We start from the raw sequence: 20,277 nt of genomic DNA on the forward strand, positions 1-20,277 counted from the left end.
ACTACCTCACCTAAGTTAGTCCTAGTTTTGCCCCTTGCTCCCATATCTCCAAGAAAAATACAATTGCAAATCCAGAGATGCAATGGGGCAAATCCCTGGATCAGATCAGCCTCTCAGGGTTGACCTGGGTCAGGTGGCAGCTCTACATACACTTCTGCCTTCAGGCACATAGCTCTCCACATGCACACAGTTCCACAGATCAACGTAAACATCAGTGCAGACAAATGTATCTGAGTCTGTGTGTATACACACGGTATTGTTTGTACAGCTCGGCTGGCCCTGCCAGGTTCTGGGAGAACTGCTCCAGGCATAGAGAGTTTATTCCTCTTTCCTAGCACAGTCAGTACGGGTGGGAGGGAGGTCTGTGACTGGGGGGTCACAGAGCATGAATGGATATGAATGGAGGGAAGACAGACAGACATCTTCAAGTGAATTTACAAACCCCTCAAATTTCCAGCCATGCCAGGAAGAGTTTAGTGGAAAGCAAAGATGTTATTAAAATATTCTTCTCTGCATAACACTTATTCATTAAGAAAAGGGGGACGTCAGCACTGTCATAGAAAGATGCTGTCACTGTCACCGGGACACTGTTGCGGGGGGGGGGGGGGGGGGGGGGGGGGCTCAACGAACCCTCTTCTGAAATTCTAGCACCAGACAGTGTGGCGTGAAGCGGAAGAAAAGTCACCTGTGCTCCGTGGACTTTACCCCAGCACAGGGACTGGCAGAGCTGGGTAAAGTCCACACTGAGCAAACAGGCATGACGCAACGCTGTCACTCCCTTCCCAGCATCAGTGAGGACAGCCATTCTCATTGCTGGTGCACCTCTAGAACTGGAGGCTCGGGGACACAGAGACCGTCGCCTCTAGGAATGGAGGCTCGGGGACACAGAGACCGTCGCCTCTAGAACTGGAGGCTCGGGGACACAGAGACCGTCGCCTCTAGAACTGGAGGCTCGGGGACACAGAGACTGTCACCTCTAGAACTGGAGGCTCAGGGACACAGAGACTGTCACCTCTAGAACTGGAGGCTCGGGGACACAGAGACCGTCGCCTCTAGGAATGGAGGCTCAGGGACACAGAGACTGTCACCTCTAGAACTGGAGGCTCGGGGACACAGAGACCGTCGCCTCTAGAACTGGAGGCTCGGGGACACAGAGACTGTCACCTCTAGAACTGGAGGCTCAGGGACACAGAGACCGTCGCCTCTAGAACTGGAGGCTCAGGGACACAGAGACTGTCGCCTCTAGAACTGGAGGCTCGGGGACACAGAGACCGTCGCCTCTAGGAATGGAGGCTCAGGGACACAAGACTGTCACCTCTAGAACTGGAGGCTCAGGACACAGAGACCGTCGCCTCTAGAACTGGAGGCTCAGGGACACAGAGAATGTCGCCTCTAGAACTGGAGGCTCGGGGACCCAGAGACCGTCACCGCTAGAACTGGGAGGCTCGGGGACACAGAGACAGTCGCCTCTAGGAATGGAGGCTCAGGGACACCAGAGACCATCGCCTCTAGGAATGAGGCTCAGGGACACAGAGACTTCACAGAGACCGTCGCTTCTAGGAATGGAGGCTCGGGACACAGAGACCGTCGCCTCTAGGAATGGAGGCTCAGGGACACAGAGACTGTCACCTCTAGAACTGGAGGCTCAGGGACACAGAGACTGTCACCTCTAGAACTGGAGGCTCGGGGACACAGAGACCGTCGCCTCTAGAATGGAGGCTCAGGGACACAGAGACTGTCACCTCTAGAACTGGAGGCTCAGGGACACAGAGACCGTCGCCTCTAGAACTGGAGGCTCAGGGACACAGAGACTGTCGCCTCTAGAACTGGAGGCTCAGGGACACAGAGACCGTCGCCTCTAGAATGGAGGCTCAGGGACACAGAGACCGTCACCTCTAGAACTGGAGGCTCAGGGACACAGAGACCGTCGCCTCTAGAACTGGAGGCTCAGGGACACAGAGACCGTCGCCTCTAGAACTGGAGGCTCAGGGACACAGAGACTGTCACCTCTAGAACTGGAGGCTCAGGGACACAGAGACCGTCGCCTCTAGAACTGGAGGCTCAGGGACACAGAGACCGTTGCCTCTAGAACTGGAGGCTCAGGGACACAGAGACTGTCACCTCTAGAACTGGAGGCTCAGGGACACAGAGACCGTCGCCTCTAGGAATGGAGGCTCAGGGACACAGAGACTGTCACCTCTAGAACTGGAGGCTCAGGGACACAGAGACCGTCGCCTCTAGAACTGGAGGCTCAGGGACACAGAGACCGTCGCCTCTAGGAATGGAGGCTCAGGGACACAGAGACCGTCGCCTCTAGGAATGGAGGCTCAGGGACACAGAGACCGTCGCCTCTAGGAATGGAGGCTCAGGGACACAGAGACCGTCGCCTAGGAATGGAGGCTCAGGGACACAGAGACTGTCACCTCTAGGAATGGAGGCTCAGGGACACAGAGACCGTCGCCTCTAGGAATGGAGGCTCAGGGACACAGAGACTGTCACCTCTAGAATGGAGGCTCAGGGACACAGAGACCGTCGCTTCTCCTCTAGGAATGGAGGCTCAGGGACACAGAGACCGTCACCTCTAGGAATGGAGGCTCAGGGACACAGAGACCGTCGCCTCTAGGAATGGAGGCTCAGGGACACAGAGACCGTCGCCTCTAGGAATGGAGGCTCGGGGACACAGAGACCATCGCCTCTAGGAATGGAGGCTCAGGGACACAGAGACCGTCACCTCTAGAACTGGAGGCTCAGGGACACAGAGACCGTCACCTCTAGGAATGGAGGCTCAGGGACACAGAGACTGTCACCTCTAGGAATGGAGGCTCAGGGACACAGAGACCGTCGCCTCTAGAACTGGAGGCTCAGGGACACAGAGACCGTCACCTCTAGAACTGGAGGCTCAGGGACACAGAGACCGTCACCTCTAGGAATGGAGGCTCAGGGACACAGAGACCGTCGCCTCTAGGAATGGAGGCTCAGGGACACAGAGACTGTCACCTCTAGAACTGGAGGCTCAGGGACACAGAGACTGTCGCCTCTAGAACTGGAGGCTCAGGGACACAGAGACCGTCACCTCTAGAACTGGAGGCTCAGGGACACAGAGACCGTCGCCTCTAGGAATGGAGGCTCAGGGACACAGAGACTGTCACCTCTAGAACTGGAGGCTCAGGGACACAGAGACTGTCGCCTCTAGAACTGGAGGCTCAGGGACACAGAGACTGTCGCCTCTAGGAATGGAGGCTCAGGGACACAGAGACTGTCGCCTCTAGAACTGGAGGCTCAGGGACACAGAGACCGTCACCTCTAGAACTGGAGGCTCAGGGACACAGAGACCGTCACCTCTAGGAATGGAGGCTCAGGGACACAGAGACCGTCGCCTCTAGGATGGAGGGCGCTCAGGGACACAGAGACCGTCGCCTCTAGGAATGGAGGCTCAGGGACACAGAGACCATCGCCTCTAGGAATGGAGGGCTCAGGGACAACAGAGACCATCGCCTCTAGGAATGTGATGTCTTAGGAGATGGATACAGAACCTGTCACCTCTAGGACTGGGCAGGCTCAGGACATTGAGATACAGAGGGCCGTCACCTCTAGGACTGGGTGGCTCAGGGACACAGAGACCGTCGCCTCTAGGAATGGAGGCTCAGGAGATGGCATAGGGAATGGACAAAGAGGCAGTCTCAGCTAGGAATGAAAGGCCTAGGAGATGGATACAGAACCTGTCACCTCTAGGACTGGGTGGCTCAGGGCATAAGAATTCTAGGATTCAATGGCAACAAATTCCAAAGTTTAATTATGTGTTGAGTAAAAAAAACCCAAAACGTTTTCTCCTATTTGTCTTAAATGTATTACCTAGTAATTTCATTGAATGTTCCCTAGTCTTTGTACATTTTGAAACAGTAAACAGCAGATTCATGTTTACCCATTCCACTCCACTCACTGTTTTATAGACATCTATAATTTGACCCATCAGTTGTCTCTTTCACAAGCCGAAGAGTCCTAACCTCTTTAGCCTTTACCAGCCCCTTTACCATTTTGGTTGCCTTTCTCTGGGCCTTTTCTAATTCCACTATATCTTTTTTGAGCTGCGGAGACCAGAATTGTACACAGTACTCAAGGTGCAGTCTCACCATGGAGTGATACAGAGGCATTACGAGACCTTCTGTTTTATTCTCCATTCCTTTCCGAATAATTAGTAGCATTCTGTTTGCTTTCCTAGCCACCGTCACACACTGGCCAGAGGATTTCAACGTATTATCCACAATGATGCCTAGATCCTTTTCCTAGTTTGTTTCTCCCAATGTGAAACCTTGCATCGTATAGATATAATTTGGGTTGCTGTGTGCATTACTTTGCACTTGTCCACATTAACGACCTCCGCACTGTATTACAGGCTACCATCCTGACAAAAATTGACTATTGCAATTCTATCCTCCTAGGCCTCCCCGTCTCCTACATTAAACCCCTACAAATACTACAAAACGCTACAGCCAGAATACTGACCAACTCATGCAAAAACGAACACATCACACCTATCCTTAAGAAGTTACACTAGCTCCCAGTTGCATCCCGCATTCTATACAAAAACTTATCCATTATGCATAAATCCATCCACAACAGCAACATTAAATGGACCAACAATATAATCCGACCACATGACTCCAAGCGCCCCACTAGATCAGTAAACGAAGGCACTTGTTTACTGATCTAGTGATCCCCTATGAGGAAAGACTAAAGAGGTTAGGACTTTTCAGCTTGGAGAAGAGACGACTGAGGGGGGATATGATAGAGGTGTTTAAAATCATGAGAGGTCTAGAACGGGTAGATGTGAATCGGTTATTTACTCTTTCGGATAGTAGAAAGACTAGGGGACACTCCATGAAGTTAGCATGGGGCACATTTAAAACTAATCGGAGAAAGTTCTTTTTTATTCAACGCACAATTAAACTCTGGAATTTGTTGCCAGAGAATGTGGTTCGTGCAGTTAGTATAGCTGTGTTTAAAAAAGGATTGGATAAGTTCTTGGAGGAGAAGTCCATTACCTGCTATTAAGTTCACTTAGAGAATAGCCACTGCCATTAGCAATGGTTACATGGAATAGACTTAGTTTTTGGGTACTTGCCAGGTTCTTATGGCCTGGATTGGCCACTGTTGGAAACAGGATGCTGGGCTTGATGGACCCTTGTCTGACCCAGTATGGCATTTTCTTATGTTCTTATGTTCTTCACATTCCCCCACACAAGACATACAGACTAACCTCCACCAAAGTGCGAGCATTCTCGATAGCAGGTCTCATTCACTGGAACAGTATGCCACCTGACATTCGACTTGAAATAAGCACTCAACAATTTAAAAAGAAGCTGAAAACCTGGCTATTCAAACAAGCCTTCCTGGAATAAATAAATCACCACCTCACCGCTGCCTCTGACTGCCCTACTCTCCCTCCACCCTGCCAATATCTCCTAGCCATTCACCGCTCTTGTACATTTTTCTGCAAAGATACAACTAATTATATATTAATTTGTAATCCTCTCTAGCCACAACTCCATGTTTTACCTTATTAGCCATGTGGTACCCTCAATCTGTATCCCCTTGTTAATTTGCCATTACCTATGTATGCTTGTTCTCCCTAAAGAGTGTTATACTCTTCTGTATATTCGCCAAGTTCCGCTTTTTCCCTTGTTTGTTGTATTCCCCTATTGTTATAAGTTAATTGTAAACCGATATGATGTCTCGACAAATACCGGTATATAAAAACCTTAAAATAAAATAAATAAATAAATTAAATGTCATCTATCGTTTGGCTGCCCAGTCTCCCAGACTTGTAAGGTCCTCCTGCAATTTCTCACAATCCTTTTGTGATTTAACTTTGAATAATTTTGTATCATCGGCAAATTTGATCGGCTCACTCATTGTTCCCATCTCTAGGACATTTATAAATATGTTAAAAAGCAGTGGTCCCAGTTCAGATCCATGGGGCACTCCCCTACTCACCTTTCTCCATTGCGAAAATCGATCATTTAGCCCTATCCTCAATTTCTGTCTTTTAACCAGTTCTCAATCCACAATCAAACATTGCCTCCTCCTACGGTATTCCATGACTTTTTTTTTTAATTTCCTCTCTTATAAAGCACTTTGTAAAGCGCTTTCTGAAAATTCAGATATATTATATTTACCCGCTCACCTTTAGCCACATATTTATTCATGCCTTAAAAAAAAAAAAAAGTAGCAGATTGGTGAGGCAAGACTTCCGTTGGCTAAATCCATATTGACTTTGTCTCACTGAACTATAAGTATCTGTATGTTCAGCAATTGTAACATGCGGCTGCCGCTGTCACCTCTGCTACCAATGGGGTTTGGACGCTGCCATGCTCCTGCTCAGCTGGGTTCCCCTTAGGTGCATATGCGCATGAATTCCCAGCTCTTATAGGCCCCTCGGTGGGAAGAGGGCCGGGGTGCCTTTTAATGACGTCACTACTCTCTGTCTATTAAAGTGCCGCCATGCAGCCAGTAGATGCCTCAGCAACAAGCCCCCTACTGCGCTTTGCTTGCAGTGTGTGTTGCTTTGTTCCTGTTCCAGCCTTGCTTCGATCTTGCTCCCGCCTTCCCTTGCCTTCTCCAGCCTTCCTTCTGCCTTGCCTCTCCATCTTGTCTTGGACTGACTTCTTGTGCCTTGACGTCTGCTCCAGATCTTGACTTTGCCCGTTTGGATCCTGATGCAGCCTGACCTCCCACCTGCCCAGACCTTGGTTTGGATATTGACTGCCTGACCTCGACCTCGACCCTGGTTCTTGACTCCACCTGACCATTCCCTGCGGAATCCTCGCCTAAGTCCTGCTGGCCTGAGAACCCAAGGGCTCAACCTGTGGGGGGAAGAGGTTGCTATAGGTGAAGCCTAGTCCTTGTCCTAGCTTGAGCCTGTCTGCCTGCAGTTGGCATGGGCCCAGTTGGTTTGCTAGCTGACAGCACCGATCACACCACAGCCTAAGGACTCACAATCCGTGACAGATTGCTGAGGCAATGAGTTTGGTGGACACGCCCTCAGCTCAGGTTAGTCCAGGACTGGCCCACTGAGTCCAACAACAACAAGGACAGCTGAATCAGATAGTGGCCCTACTACAAGATTTGGCCATTCATATGGATGACTTACAGGCTTGATTTAGGAGAGCGGTGCTCCTCACACTGCCCCCACCAGTGCCTGTTGATACAGTATAACTCATGTATAAGGGACAGTGAGGGGAGCGGGTGTTTTATCCTTAATATAACATATGGTGTAAACTGTGTATGGGGACAACAAGGGAAGAGGGCATTATATCCTTAATATAAAGTGATACCACATAACTCTTATATGGGGACAGCAAGGGGAGCAGGTGTTTTTCCTTTAGTACAAATTTGTATCGTGTGACTTCTGAATCAGGGCAGGCAGGGGAAAAAACAGGGACAATAAATAGATTTAACAAAGTAAACACCCTGAAGGGTATTTAGTGCTGAGCGTAAAATTCCCTCTATTGTAAGAACTCTGTAAGAAGTATGAGGTTGCAATGCCTGCTTTCATAGGCCTTCCAAGTCAGCTATTTAGGAAGCTACAAATTATTCGGAATCTGGCTGCAAAAGTGATCTGAGGGAAAATTTCAGAGGGCGGAAGCTGCACCATTGTTGTAAGAGCCTCACTGGTCTCCCATTTCTGCCAGCTTTCAATTTAAAATTCTGGTGTTGACCTTGAAGATTCTGTGGGCTCTTGGCCCTCTGTAGCTGACGGGAAAATGAGCTGGGAACACCTGGGGACGTTGCCTTCTGTTTAGCCAAGGATCTTTTGCACATGTCCCATCTGGTCATTTTTTTTTTAAACATGGCTGGAGTAAGTTTTGGGCTTCTACTACTGTGGCTACGTTATACTATATAGATGAGGTGCCCCGTGCCGCCTGATTAGGGTTGAGGATAATTCAGCCTTATTGGAGGGTACTGCCCCTTCCTGTAAACTTGCTCACAAATAACTTGTGAGATGTGTTTTGTGCTGTCTATGTATGTTTTGCTTTTATGATTTATTTATTCACTGTCTTATTGTGGCAATAGCTAGGATAGGCGGTTTGTAAATGAAATAACTTTATATTGAGGACATGGCATCCACTCCTCTTCTCGATGATATCCAAGAACGCGAGTAATTGGATTCACCCCGGGAGACACGGCCCGTGAACTTCACAGCCCTTTGGGGCTTTTTTCCCCCTGACTCTGTCTCTCTGTTACACAGAACACACTTTGCTACAGTGATAACATGTTATCCCCCGTCAGCCCTGCATCTCTCCCCGCCGGCTGTTTGTTGACCTCGCAAAGAATTTTGCTTGAAAGGCAGCAAAGGTTTATCAGCAGTAGGACCTGGTGCGGCCAACTCCCTAGGGCCGCAAATCAGCAGAGGAGGGAGACAGGTCGATGGCAAAACAAACTTGCCTGAGCTTCGAAGAACAGTTCAAGGAACTGGAAGGACAGAAAACCAAGATCCCGCCTGTCAGTGGTGACCTGGAGAGCAGGAGTGACCTTGTTCCCTGTTCTGGGTGGGGGGCATTGCCAGGGTTTCCCCCCAGCTCCTGTCTCCGGTGCTTTTTGTATCCTCCCTCCCTGGCGGGAGAACAGGAATGTGTTACAGCAGCCAGAGCCGATGTTGTTAAATGGGGAAAAGTTGTACTTTTATTTTTTTGGGGTGGGAGGTTAGCTCCTTGGTTTTGGGTTTCCCCTCAGGGTAAATTGGGATTACAAGTGTGTGCAGGCAATAGAGGAAAACAAACAAACAAACAAACAAAAAGTGGGACTGATTCCGCCTGGCCCTGATACCCAGGCTCAAAAACGCTGCCTCTAACCTCAGGCCTCACCTGCGTTCAGTACTGGAGCCCGTATCTCAAAAAGGATAAAGAGAGGATGGAGGCGGGCCAGAGAAGGGCGACCAAAATGGTGTGGGGGTCAGCATCGGAGGCTGAAGGATCTGATATGTACAGCCTGGAAGAGAGGAGGTGCAAGGGGAGATAGGATCCAGACCTTCAGATACCTGAAAGGTTTCAGTGATGCACAAACGTCAAACCTTTTCCGTCGGAAAGAAATCAGCAGAACTAGGGGTCATGAAATGAAACTCCAGGGAGGAAGACTCAGAACCAACGTCAGGAAATATTTCTTCGCAGAGAGGGTGGTGGAGGCCTGGAATGCCCTTCCTGAGGAAGTGGTAAAGACTAAAACTGTGAAAGAATTCAAAGGGGCATGGGATAAAACACTGTGGGTCCCTAAATGCCAGAGGATGGAAATGAGGGAAAGAGTGCATGGGAGTAACCCTGCTGGTGCAGTGGTTACTACCCTTATCCAATAAGCTCTCTGCTTCAATGGCAGTGGGAAAAGGAGAAATGGATTTAGACCGCAACGGAGGGCCCTGACTTTCACTGTTTGGGGAACAAATAAGCATGGGGGTAACTTGCTGATGTGGCGTTTAATACCATTAATCACAAAGCCCAATACTTTGGATGCAACTCCAACACTGCTCTTTGCCTCACAGCAAGGGTTAAGGGAAATTGAATCCAAACAGCATCCAAGGGCCCTGACTTTTTATGGTGTGGGAAACTGATAAGCATGGGGGTAACCTGCACAGTGCGACAGATACTGGCATAAGCTTGCCGGGCAGACTGGGGGGTGGGATCATTTGGTCCTTTTCTGCCGTCATTTCTATTTTCCATGTTTCTATGTTTCATCCAGGTATGGAAAGTTAATCTCAAAAAGGCTGATGCAGTATAGTGCTCTCAGCTGAGTGCATGACTTTACACGCGACTGGACGTGCATCCATAACCCCCCCATGCAATACGGGGATTTGCGCGTCCAAAATGCATGTCCAAACCACTGTGAAGCCAATATAGCGCTCATCACATGTAAAGTACACGTAGATGAGGCTATTAGCTAACCCCCTGTGATTCAAAACATTTCCTACACAGCCAGTGCGCCCATTGCAATGTGGCAGATTTTATGCCAGCCTGGGCCTGGCGTAAAAGTCTGCCACGCTCCAGGCCACGTATCTTGCGCATGTATATTGTACTGGTAGAAGGAGAAAACAGACGCTCGTACTGAGCGTCTTCCTAACTGGCACTGACAGCCACCTCTCCAGGGCGCCCGATGTCCAGGAAGCACTAGGGACGCACAATTTTCCCTAGCGCCTCCTTTTAACGTGACCCCCCACCCCCCCTCCTTAGATATTGGATCGCGTGCCCAGGAGAGGTGGCCGGGCGCGCGTTAGGAAAGCGGGGTGCTCGGTGCTGAGTGCCCGTTTTTTTTTTCTAGGCACCCATATTGCATCGGCCTGTAATAAGGCACCACTACTCTATCAAATCAAGTTCTCCGTCACTGAGCCGGTCCTGATTTTACCCCCCCCCCCCCCCCCCCAATCTCATGGAGTTTCAAGAGGAAGTAAACCAGGGCTATCTCGACATGTCCCGTTTGTGAACCTAGAGCCGTGGCTTTCAAATCCGCTGCTCCACAGCAGGTCTGATCTGCAGGCTTTCAGCAGTGAGTATTCAGTTGAAAACATTTGCTTAGATTTTTGTCTACCAGTCCAGCTCGTGTATGTACTATGGAGACTGGGTTGCTGCTGCCTTAGGGAGACTGAGGGGATGACATATTACAGGGTTAGGATCCAGGGACAGGCTGAGCATGTCTTTCTTTTGCCCCATTGAAATTATGAAGATTTTTTAAATTTTTATTTTTGTCTTACATTTATGGAATGCCCGATTCATAAAATTCCAGGTGATGTACATATTCAGAAACACCAGGCAAAATAATTCCCCACAACCTCCCAAGCTAACCAGAAATTGTACCACGAGAAAGCAGAACTACAAGTCCCAAGATGCTGTGTGGGCAAAAACTAGGACTGGCTCGCTCAGCCTATCCTTGAGAATCTGGAGCCCTCTGCTGACCTTAAATGGGCTAAAGGTTTTTCTTCCCATGTGTCCCATGGGAAAAATGCTTTGCATTTAGGGTCCTAAGTCGAGAAAAGGTGATCAAATCGGAACTAAAAGCAAATAAAGATAAGAGCAGCCTGTCAGCTGATTCCGATTGTTACCTTCCCTTTCTTTTCCCTGCACCTCGGCAGATGCACTGGGAACTGAGGACGAAGAGACAATGGAGACCTTGCTATAGATGGACAGGTGCAAACCTCCATAAATGCCTTGCTCAAAGGCAGTCAGCTCAGCTGAAGGCATCAAGACAGCTTTATAAATGGAGAGAGAAAAAAACAAGTGTGCTCTGATTGGTCTGAGTGTCACATGGGTGTCATAAATTGAAGTTTGTTGGCAGTATTTGTAATACGAAGTTAGCCTTGTTATCTGTACCCACTTGTTCGATGTAATCTCCAACATTGGTTCTATGTAAACCGACGCGATATGTACTGGTACATACATACATACATACATACATAAATAAATAAAAACATGGCCGCTTGCCAAAAATCCTCTTAATGACAGCCAGCCCACTGACCAATGACGACCCGGTTTTAGTGATGCCTAATGACATCACAGTGAAATTTAGCCACCCAATGGAGTTTCAGTGGAGTTGGCTAAATGCTATGGAAAAAGAATTGTCCTGGAGTCCCCCTCTGGTGTTTTCAGCCCCTGTGCACTCTACACTTGCTGGAGTCTCCCTCTGGTGTTTTCAGCCCCTGCGCTCTCTACACTTGCTGGAGTCTCCCTCTGGTGTTTTCAGCCCCTGCGCTCTCTACACTTGCAGGAGTCTCCCTCTGGTGTTTTCAGCCCCTGCGCTCTCTACACTTGCTGGAGTCTCCCTCTGGTGTTTTCAGCCCCTGCGCTCTCTGCACTTGCTGGAGTCTCCCTCTGGTGTTTTCAGCCCCTGCGCTCTCTACACTTGCTGGAGTCTTCCTCTGGTGTTTACAGCCCCTGCGCTCTCTACACTTGCTGGAGTCTCCCTCTGGTGTTTTCAGCCCCTGCGCTCTCTACACTTGCTGGAGTCCCCCTCTGGTGTTTTCAGCCCCTGCGCTCTCTACACTTGCTGGAGTCTCCCTCTGGTGTTTTCAGCCCCTGCGCTCTCTACACTTGCTGGAGTCTCCCTCTGGTGTTTTCAGCCCCTGCGCTCTCTACACTTGCTGGAGTCCCCCTCTGGTGTTTTCAGCCCTTGCGCTCTCTACACTTGCTGGAGTCTCCCTCTGGTGTTTTTCAGCCCCTGCGCTCTCTACACTTGCTGGAGTCTCCCTCTGGTGTTTTCAGCCCCTGTGCTCTCTACACTTGCTGGAGTCTCCCTCTGGTGTTTCAGCCCCTGCGCTCTCTACACTTGCTGGAGTCTCCCTCTGGTGTTTTTCAGCCCCTGCGATCTCTACACTTGCAGGAGGCTCCCTCTGTGTTTTCAGCCCCTGCGATCTCTACACTTGCTGGAGTCTCTGGTGTTTTCAGCCCCTGCAATCTCTACACTTGCTGGAGTCTCCCTCTGGTGTTTTCAGCCCCTGCGCTCTCTACCCTTGCTGGAGTCCCCCTCTGGTGTTTTCAGCCCCTGCGCTCTCTGCACTTGCTGGAGTCTCCCTCTGGTGTTTTCAGCCCCTGCGCTCTCTACACTTGCTGGAGTCTCCCTCTGGTGTTTTCAGCCCCTGCGCTCTCTACACTTGCTGGAGTCTCCCTCTGGTGTTTTCAGCCCCTGTGCTCTCTACATTTCCTTGAGTCTCCCTCTGGTGTTTTCAGCCCTGTGCTCTCTACACTTGCTGGAGTCTCCCTCTGGTGTTTTCAGCCCCTGTGCTCTCTACACTTGCAGGAGGCTCCCTCTGGTGTTTTCAGCCCCTGCGATCTCTACACTTGCTGGAGTCTCTGGTGTTTTCAGCCCCTGCAATCTCTACACTTGCTGGAGTCTCCCTCTGGTGTTTCAGCCCCTGCGCTCTCTACACTTGCTGGAGTCCCCCTCTGGTGTTTTCAGCCCCTTGCGCTCTCTGCACTTGCTGGAGTCTCCCTCTGGGTTTTCAGCCCCTGCGCTCTCTACACTTGCTGGAGTCTCCCTCTGGTGTTTTCAGCCCTGTGCTCTCTACACTTGCTGGAGTCTCCCCTCTGGTGTTTTCAGCCCCTGCGCTCTCTACACTTGCTGGAGTCTCCCTCTGGTGTTTTCAGCCCTGTGCTCTCTACACTTGCTGGAGTCTCCCTCTGGTGTTTTCAGCCCCTGCGCTCTCTACACTTGCTGGAGTCTCCCTCTGGTGTTTTCAGCCCTGTGCTCTCTACATTTCCTGGAGTCTCCTGTAGAATTTTCAGCCACTGCAGTCTTTGCATTTTGCCTGTGCTCCATAACATTTTTGTCCCCTGTACCCTTTGCAGTTTCCTTTTGCCTTTGAGACCAGGAGCTTAGATTTGTAAACCTTTTGCGGATAGCGAAATACTTATTGTACCTGAAGGTATCTTACCTTGAACTGACAATGAATAGGCGTGAGTTTGATTCAAATAAGTGTGAGTTTTAAAATACATATTTTCCTTTCTAATGGTGGTTAATAGGAATTAGACTCTATAGAGCAGAGCTCATCTGATTGGCTAAGCCTATAGGCACTAATTGACATTTATAGATCTTTCTGGCTAGCACATTGGATGCTGGACCGCTATTGGCCAACAAAAGGCAGCCAGCGGCCGACAGGCTGAAAGGCCAAATCTGATTGGCTGAGAAGACATCAGCCATAGACTGTATATTGATTTATAAACTTCCCTGCAATCTTTGTAACTGCAGCCTTACCTAGCAGGTCCTAGAGGCCACCGCTTTTGATGCATTATAAACAGAGCTGGAAGCAGGCTGGTGTGGGATATCACAGGGAGTGTCTTTATCTGAGCTGTAGCACACTCTCCACTGTTTATCATGTTACTGTAGTAGACCAAATGTTCACAGACTTGAATTAAGGTGCTAAACACTGGAGTCCTTCTGCCCTGGTTGGGGCGTACAGAAAGCTCAACCCTATGGAAACTGCTGTGCAGAAAGGCCCATATTGAATCCTGGGTAAGTGTTTCAAGCTCTTGAGGCAGTTTTTTGCCACCCTCAAGACTAAGCAGAAGCTCCATCTCAAAAAGATGCAGCAGAACCCGAAAAGGACGGTACAGAGAAAGGAATGGAATAGCTCTTCTTCGTTCTTCAGCCTGGAGAATAGATGACTGAGAGGATGCGATGAAGGCCAGTGGTTATAACTGGTTAAAAAGGTTTGGAAGTCAGATCCATTGCAGCTGTCTGCCAGGTAGCCTTGCAGATTGCCACATCTGGGCATGAGCACAAAGCATTAGATTTCTCCATCAGGATCTGCCAGGTACTTTGAAGTGATTGAGACTGGATCACTGTCAGGGACGGCATGCTGGGCTCAATGGACAAATTGGTCTGACCCAGCATGGCACAATAGAGTATTGGACTGCTCTATAGAGTGGATTACCAATGGATGAGCAAGAAATGCAATGCATGCACAAATTGGACACTCATTTATTTATTTAAAATATCCGTATGCCTCTGCATAACTTACAGCTCTGGATGGCCCATAAAATAAAGAATACACATTAAAAGGCATACACAACAATCACAATACTACAAGCTGTGCCCCTGGCTGGTTAAAGAAATGTATAATAAATACATTGAACCACTAATTTTTTTTCAGGCTTATAATGTGCCCAGGTTGGTGTCCTTCTTGCTCAGCCTTATTTCTCCTGCTTCCTTTAGCTCTTAACTTTACTTTGAATGGATTCATGCTACAGCCCATCAGCAAGTTTCCAACTTTGAGCTCTGATTCTAAGAATAAGCAAAACAGGAGGTAGGGGGCTACCATCTCTCTGATAGTCAATTTGGCCTGTAAAGGGAAGGGAGAAAGTGAGTGATGGAGCATGGCTCTGTCATTGACTCACACACAGAGTCAATGACAGAGCCACGGAGTAGAACTGAGACCCAGGAAGAGGTGCCTTTCACAATTTAAAATTGTGTACAGGGAAGATAAAAGACTTGACAGTGGTACAAGAGAGGCCTTAAGTGGCAAGGGTGGGATTGGAACCTGCAGCTCAGGTGTCACTACTCTGTGTTCTGAGGAGATAGATTGCAGTGGTGGGACTGCAGCCTGGGTCTGCGGTTCTGTGCTCTCGGCACTGGGGCACACAAAGAGATTGGAACTCGCCTCGGCAGTTTTTTTTGCATCTGTTCCTTTGAGGTCAGTTAAGTTAGACAAGTGATCCTGCCCTCCCTTTTCTCTTGGATTATTTGTCGGCAGTGTTGGCCTCTCAGCTGTCTGAGGGCTCAGGACAGACAAGTTTAGAGGATCTGGAGTGAGGGTAGGAGAGAAGAATGCGAGGGCAGGGCTGTGCTTTGCTAGTTACCATGGGCAGCTCGCCTAGAGTGATTCCCCTGTCCTTCCAGTGCAAAACTCATTATACAGCCTTGGGAGAGTACCTATGATAATAAAGTCTATTCTCGCCCTTTTCCTACGACAACAGGGGAGTCTCTCTGCAACAGTGACAGTCTTCCCAGTTGTGTCCCCAGTTCGAGTGTACCTTAAGCAGCTTTCACACCACAGGCAGCAGACTCTTTTGATTCCAGGCACAGCACTTTATTCTCCTTGCTTGCTCAATTACAGAAAACATCAGGAACAGTCAGCTACCTCTTGCCTGGTCTCTAGCTTTCTGGTCTTCCCCCAATTCATGGGGTGGGTCACTCTGGCTGTTGTGGTCTCACTGAAGATCTGGTCAGGATTTTATCTGAACACTACCCCCCCTGTGACACGTTCGGCTTCCTGTGACAGCCAAGGGAGTCTCTTCTTGTGACAATGAGGCCTCTCCCGGCACCAGAATCTTTATTACGGAAGTGAGAGAAAGCCAAAGGGGGTTTAAACTGCTTGAAAGAGATCTAAGTTGCTTGAAGACCTGGAATATGGAAAACATTATAGCCAAAAAGCAGAATATCTTGGGGAGAAAACCAAAAGAAAAATTGTGTCCTCAGAAACACACAGAAGCAGGACTGTGCACTGACAAGCAAAGGGACCTGGATTTGATTCCCAGGTGGGGCCTTCGCTTTTTCCCAAGCTGTCAAGGGTTGGGGATGCTGCACACCTTGCCACTGCTCAGCTGCTGACACCTAGTGGCCACACTCGGGGGGTGTTGCATAATGAGTTTTGGAGGGAGCCATGGCTGGGGGCCCCCAGCCACAGACCCTCACTGTGATGACTGGGGTGGAGGTGGTCATGAAAATAAGATGGTAGTGTAGGGCAATCCCTGTGCATTAGTGAAGGCTCATCAGTGCACCATAGCTCAAGGGAGTCGGAGAAAACCTGCGGAGCTAAAATAAAGAATAATAACTTAAGAAACCCAGAAGCCAGGTTGAGAAACCGGACAAGCCGTTATTAATTGAGATACCATCTGGCAGTCTGAGGGCCTGCTGCACTCAAAAGTCAAACCTGGCGAAGCAATGAACAAGCCTCTTCTAACCGTGGGACAGGAGTGTCACATCGAGCCAGACCCCAGCAAAATGCAGAGGGCGCAGGGCTTTCTGGCAGAGGCACGCCAGAGCCGGGGCTCTTTAGGACCCAGCAGGAGTCTTTCTGCCTGCCTTCAGCTGGCGTCTATAAATGCTGAGAATAGCAGACAGCCCAGGGCTGGCCAGGGGTGGGTGAATGGGGGGAAAGGCGAGGGAAAATACCGCGCTTCACACGCCCCTCCCCCATTCTCTTCTCTAAGCAGCCCCCCGGCAAAAGAAGAGGACGCCAAAATGCCTTAACAGCGACAACTGGACTCATCTGCAGTGGGTTCTGTGTCTTTCTTTCTTTCTTTTTTTTTCTTTCTTTCTGTGGTTTTCCAAGGGATTTTTTTCCCCCCTTCTTCGCACATCTCGCTTTCTGCATCTGTTGACCTGAAACCAACAAGAGAGAAAACCATCGCAACACCTCCCTCCCCGCCCCCCGAAGTCTTAAGTAACTCTTTTCTGCAGGCAGTTTTAACTTCGAGCCATGTGGCACTTTTTTCCACATTACCAAAAAAAAATTGACCGATTCAAGCCAGAGACAAGGGAGAAAAATTGAGCAAAGTTTTTCGCTGCCGCTGTCAAGCTGCAGTTTCGTCTAACCGTCCTGCAGGAAAGAGCGACATGTATAGTGGACAGATCTAATTTTGGTCTGTTGATCTATGTGTTTAGATTTATACTTTTTTTTTTCTATCTTTGTAGCTTTAGAAAAAAAAATGTGCGAAATATTTATCGTTCATTTTTTTCTGGCTAAGCAACGTTGTATTTTTTTGCAGCTTGAGAAAGAAAGTGAAGATGCATCCCCTGCTGAATGGGAAGCAAATCAGCTTTTCTATACGTGTGGAATAACCCAAACCAAATCAACAAAGCAGCTGTTTTGCACATAAGTGATTTAGGACGAGATATCTTTTTGGTTTTGCTGGAAGCAAGCTTAATAAAAGGGAGGCCAAAGATTATTTGGCTCAAGGAGATACAACTGGAAGACCGAAGTCTGCCATTGCAGGGGCACCAAGCACATGGAGGGTTTAAATGACTTTAACTGGTGACTAAAACCTCAACAGCAAATCGGTCAAAAATGAAAACGCGATGACAAACAGCCTAAGAAGGTGGTGAAAACGACTATTTATCATTTGCTGGCTGTACGTGGATTTTTTTTTTTAAATCTTCTCTTGCAAATGTAAAAGCTTTTTATATGCAAATGGATACAGGGACCTCATCTTAAATGTGAACCCCCTCCCCCTTTCCCCAAAACAGACTATATCAGAATGAACTGCAGGGCAAATGAATTTAACAAGACTGCAAAGGTAGCAAGATAATTATTTAGACCTTTTTTGAATGCACGTGGAGAATGGAAGGATCAAGTCACCAAACATTCCATCCACCCCTGTATTTGATGGCAATTTAGCTATTTTGGAAAATTAACTGGAACGTGCACAGTGGCGTAATGCAAAATTCTTTCCTGAAATCAAATCATCTTCAGTGCAAACGTGTGATTTAAACCTGAATTTGCGTTTTAGCACCCTCTTCTTATTTGAGTGAAAATTGAAAGTGATCTTAATTTGTTTACAAAACAAGATGTAAGCGATAGGGAGGACCTTGACCTTTTCCGAATACGAAACTTACTGTGCAGGAGATTGGTACTTTTATTATATGGATGGGCACTGCTGCCCAGGGCTCGAATTTTAAGGGAGGGGGAATGAAGTGTACACGATAACAATCGGATTATAACATTGTCAAGGATATCTGACACTTTATATGCAACATAAAATGCAAGGGTGACCGTGCAGGCTGAAAAGCAATCGGCTTTGGAAGGGCACTTGTCTTTTTTGGACCATTGATTATTGATCATTTGAACGATTGGTGCTGGGATGGAGCAGCAGCCGCTGCCCGGGGACGTGAAGAAGTGCGGCTACTTGCGGAAGCAGAAGTCCTCGCGCCGGCGGTTCTTCGTTCTGCGCTGCGCGAGTGGTCTAGGGCCTGCGCGTCTGGAGTACTACGAGAGTGAGAAGAAGTTCCGGGCGGCCGTTGGCGGCGGCGGAGGTGGAGCGCCGCCGCGGCGGAGCGTGCCCGCTGGAGGGCGCGCTGGCGGTGAACAAACGGGTAGACGCGCGCCAACCGGCTTCCTGCTTGTACTCTACGGCCGCGACGGCAGCTTCGGGGTGGTGGCCGACGGCGAGGAGGAGCAGCAGCAGTGGCACGCGGCGCTCCAGGAACTGCTCTGCGGAGGGTGAGAGACGCCGCTGGGGGGCGGGGCTGCGGCAGTTCCGCGTGGCAGTCTGGCGGGAGGGGCGGGAATTCTCGCGCTGTGGGAGGAGCGTAGGTAGGCTGGCACGCTCCTATCCTGAAAACTAGCTCTGTGGCACTCCAGGAGCGGAGCTGCCTACCCCTGCACTAGCCATAAAAACGTAAGAATTTGCCATGCTGGGTCAGATTGGGGGTCCGTAGAGCCCAGTATTCTGTTCCAACAGTGGCCAGTCTAAGTTGCAAGTACCTGCTAAGATCCCAAACAGTAAATGGAGCCCATTCTGCTATCATGCAGTGATAAAAGTAGTGGCTAGTTCTTAAGTCCCCTTGGTTAATAAGTTTCTTGATTTATTTTTTCCAGGAACGTGTCCAAAAACATTTTAAAGCCATTACACTAACTACCTTAACCATATCCTCTGTCAATGAATTCAAGAGCTTAATTGTTCCTTGAGTGAAATAATGTTCTCTAAATGTGCTACTTACTAACTTCATGGCATGTCCCCTAGATTTTGTATTTTGTGAAAGAAAATAACCCATTCTGTTCCACTTATGATTTTATAGACCTCTCTCATTTCCTCCTCAGCCGTATCTTCTCCAAGCTTGAACAGCCCTAACCTCTTCAGCCTCTCCTCATAGTGGAGCTGCTCCATTCCCTTTATCATTTTGGTCGCCTTTCTCTGTACCTTTCCAATACAAATATATATTTTTTGAGATGTGGTGACCAGAACTGCACACAGTACTCAAGTTGCAGCCTCACCATGGAGCAATATAAAGGCATTAGGACATTTTGCCTTTTTATTCTCTGTTCCTTTCCTAATATTTCCTAACATTGTTTGACTTTTTTGATCATTACTGCACACTGAACTGAGAATTTAAAAGTATTTTCCACTATGATGTCAGGTTCTTTTCCTGGAGGGTAATTCCAAATATGGAAACTAATATCGTGTAATCATAATGTGGGTAACTTTTCCCTATGTGCATCACTTTGCACTTGTCCCCCATTAAATTTCATCTGCTAATTAAATGTCCAGTGTTCCAGTATCACAAGGTCCTCTTGCAAGTTTTCATAATCTGCTTGTGATATAACAACTCAGAATATTTATTTTATTTAAAAAATTTGTAGCCTGCTGATCTACAAAACAATTTGATCACTTCACTTCTCACCCCACTTTCCAGATCATTTATAAATGTATTAAAAAGCACTGATCCTAGTACAGATCCCTGAGGCACTCCACAGTTTACCCTTCTCCAGTTGCGGTCATTTGTTCTAGTTAGTGTATGATAATTTTAGAGTGTACAATAAATCAAAACAGTCTGCACTAAAATGAAACAATAATAACCCTTAATCTTTTGACTGCGTACCTTTTGGTTTTCAGGATACCCAGCAATAATTGCACGGGACCAGAGTTAAGATTTTGGTGCCCATAAGTAGAGTGCCATGGTGGTGCCCCTTTGAAGCTGTGCTGTCGCATGGCTTTAACACAAGCAGAAGCAGGATTCTCTTTGGCCTGGATATTTGATGCCTTCAAACTATCTCATGCATGTTCACAGGCCTTGATTGATGCA

General features: G+C 48.4%; 1 protein-coding gene across 1 annotated transcript in view; it reads left to right on the top strand.

Annotated features, from left to right (window-relative positions):
- Window positions 1-16,596: 16,596 nt before the first annotated feature.
- LOC115077979 (insulin receptor substrate 1-B-like) overlaps window positions 16,597-20,277 on the top strand; it is a 37,624-nt gene continuing 33,943 nt past the window's right edge. Inside the window, 3 exon segments of the mRNA XM_029580477.1 lie at window positions 16,597-18,524; window positions 18,526-18,582; window positions 18,585-18,693. Coding sequence (XP_029436337.1) covers window positions 18,336-18,524; window positions 18,526-18,582; window positions 18,585-18,693 — 355 coding nt within the window. The 5' untranslated portion in view covers window positions 16,597-18,335.

The sequence above is a fragment of the Rhinatrema bivittatum genome, chromosome 16, assembly GCF_901001135.1.
Source record: "Rhinatrema bivittatum chromosome 16, aRhiBiv1.1, whole genome shotgun sequence".
Lineage (NCBI taxonomy): Eukaryota > Metazoa > Chordata > Amphibia > Gymnophiona > Rhinatrematidae > Rhinatrema > Rhinatrema bivittatum.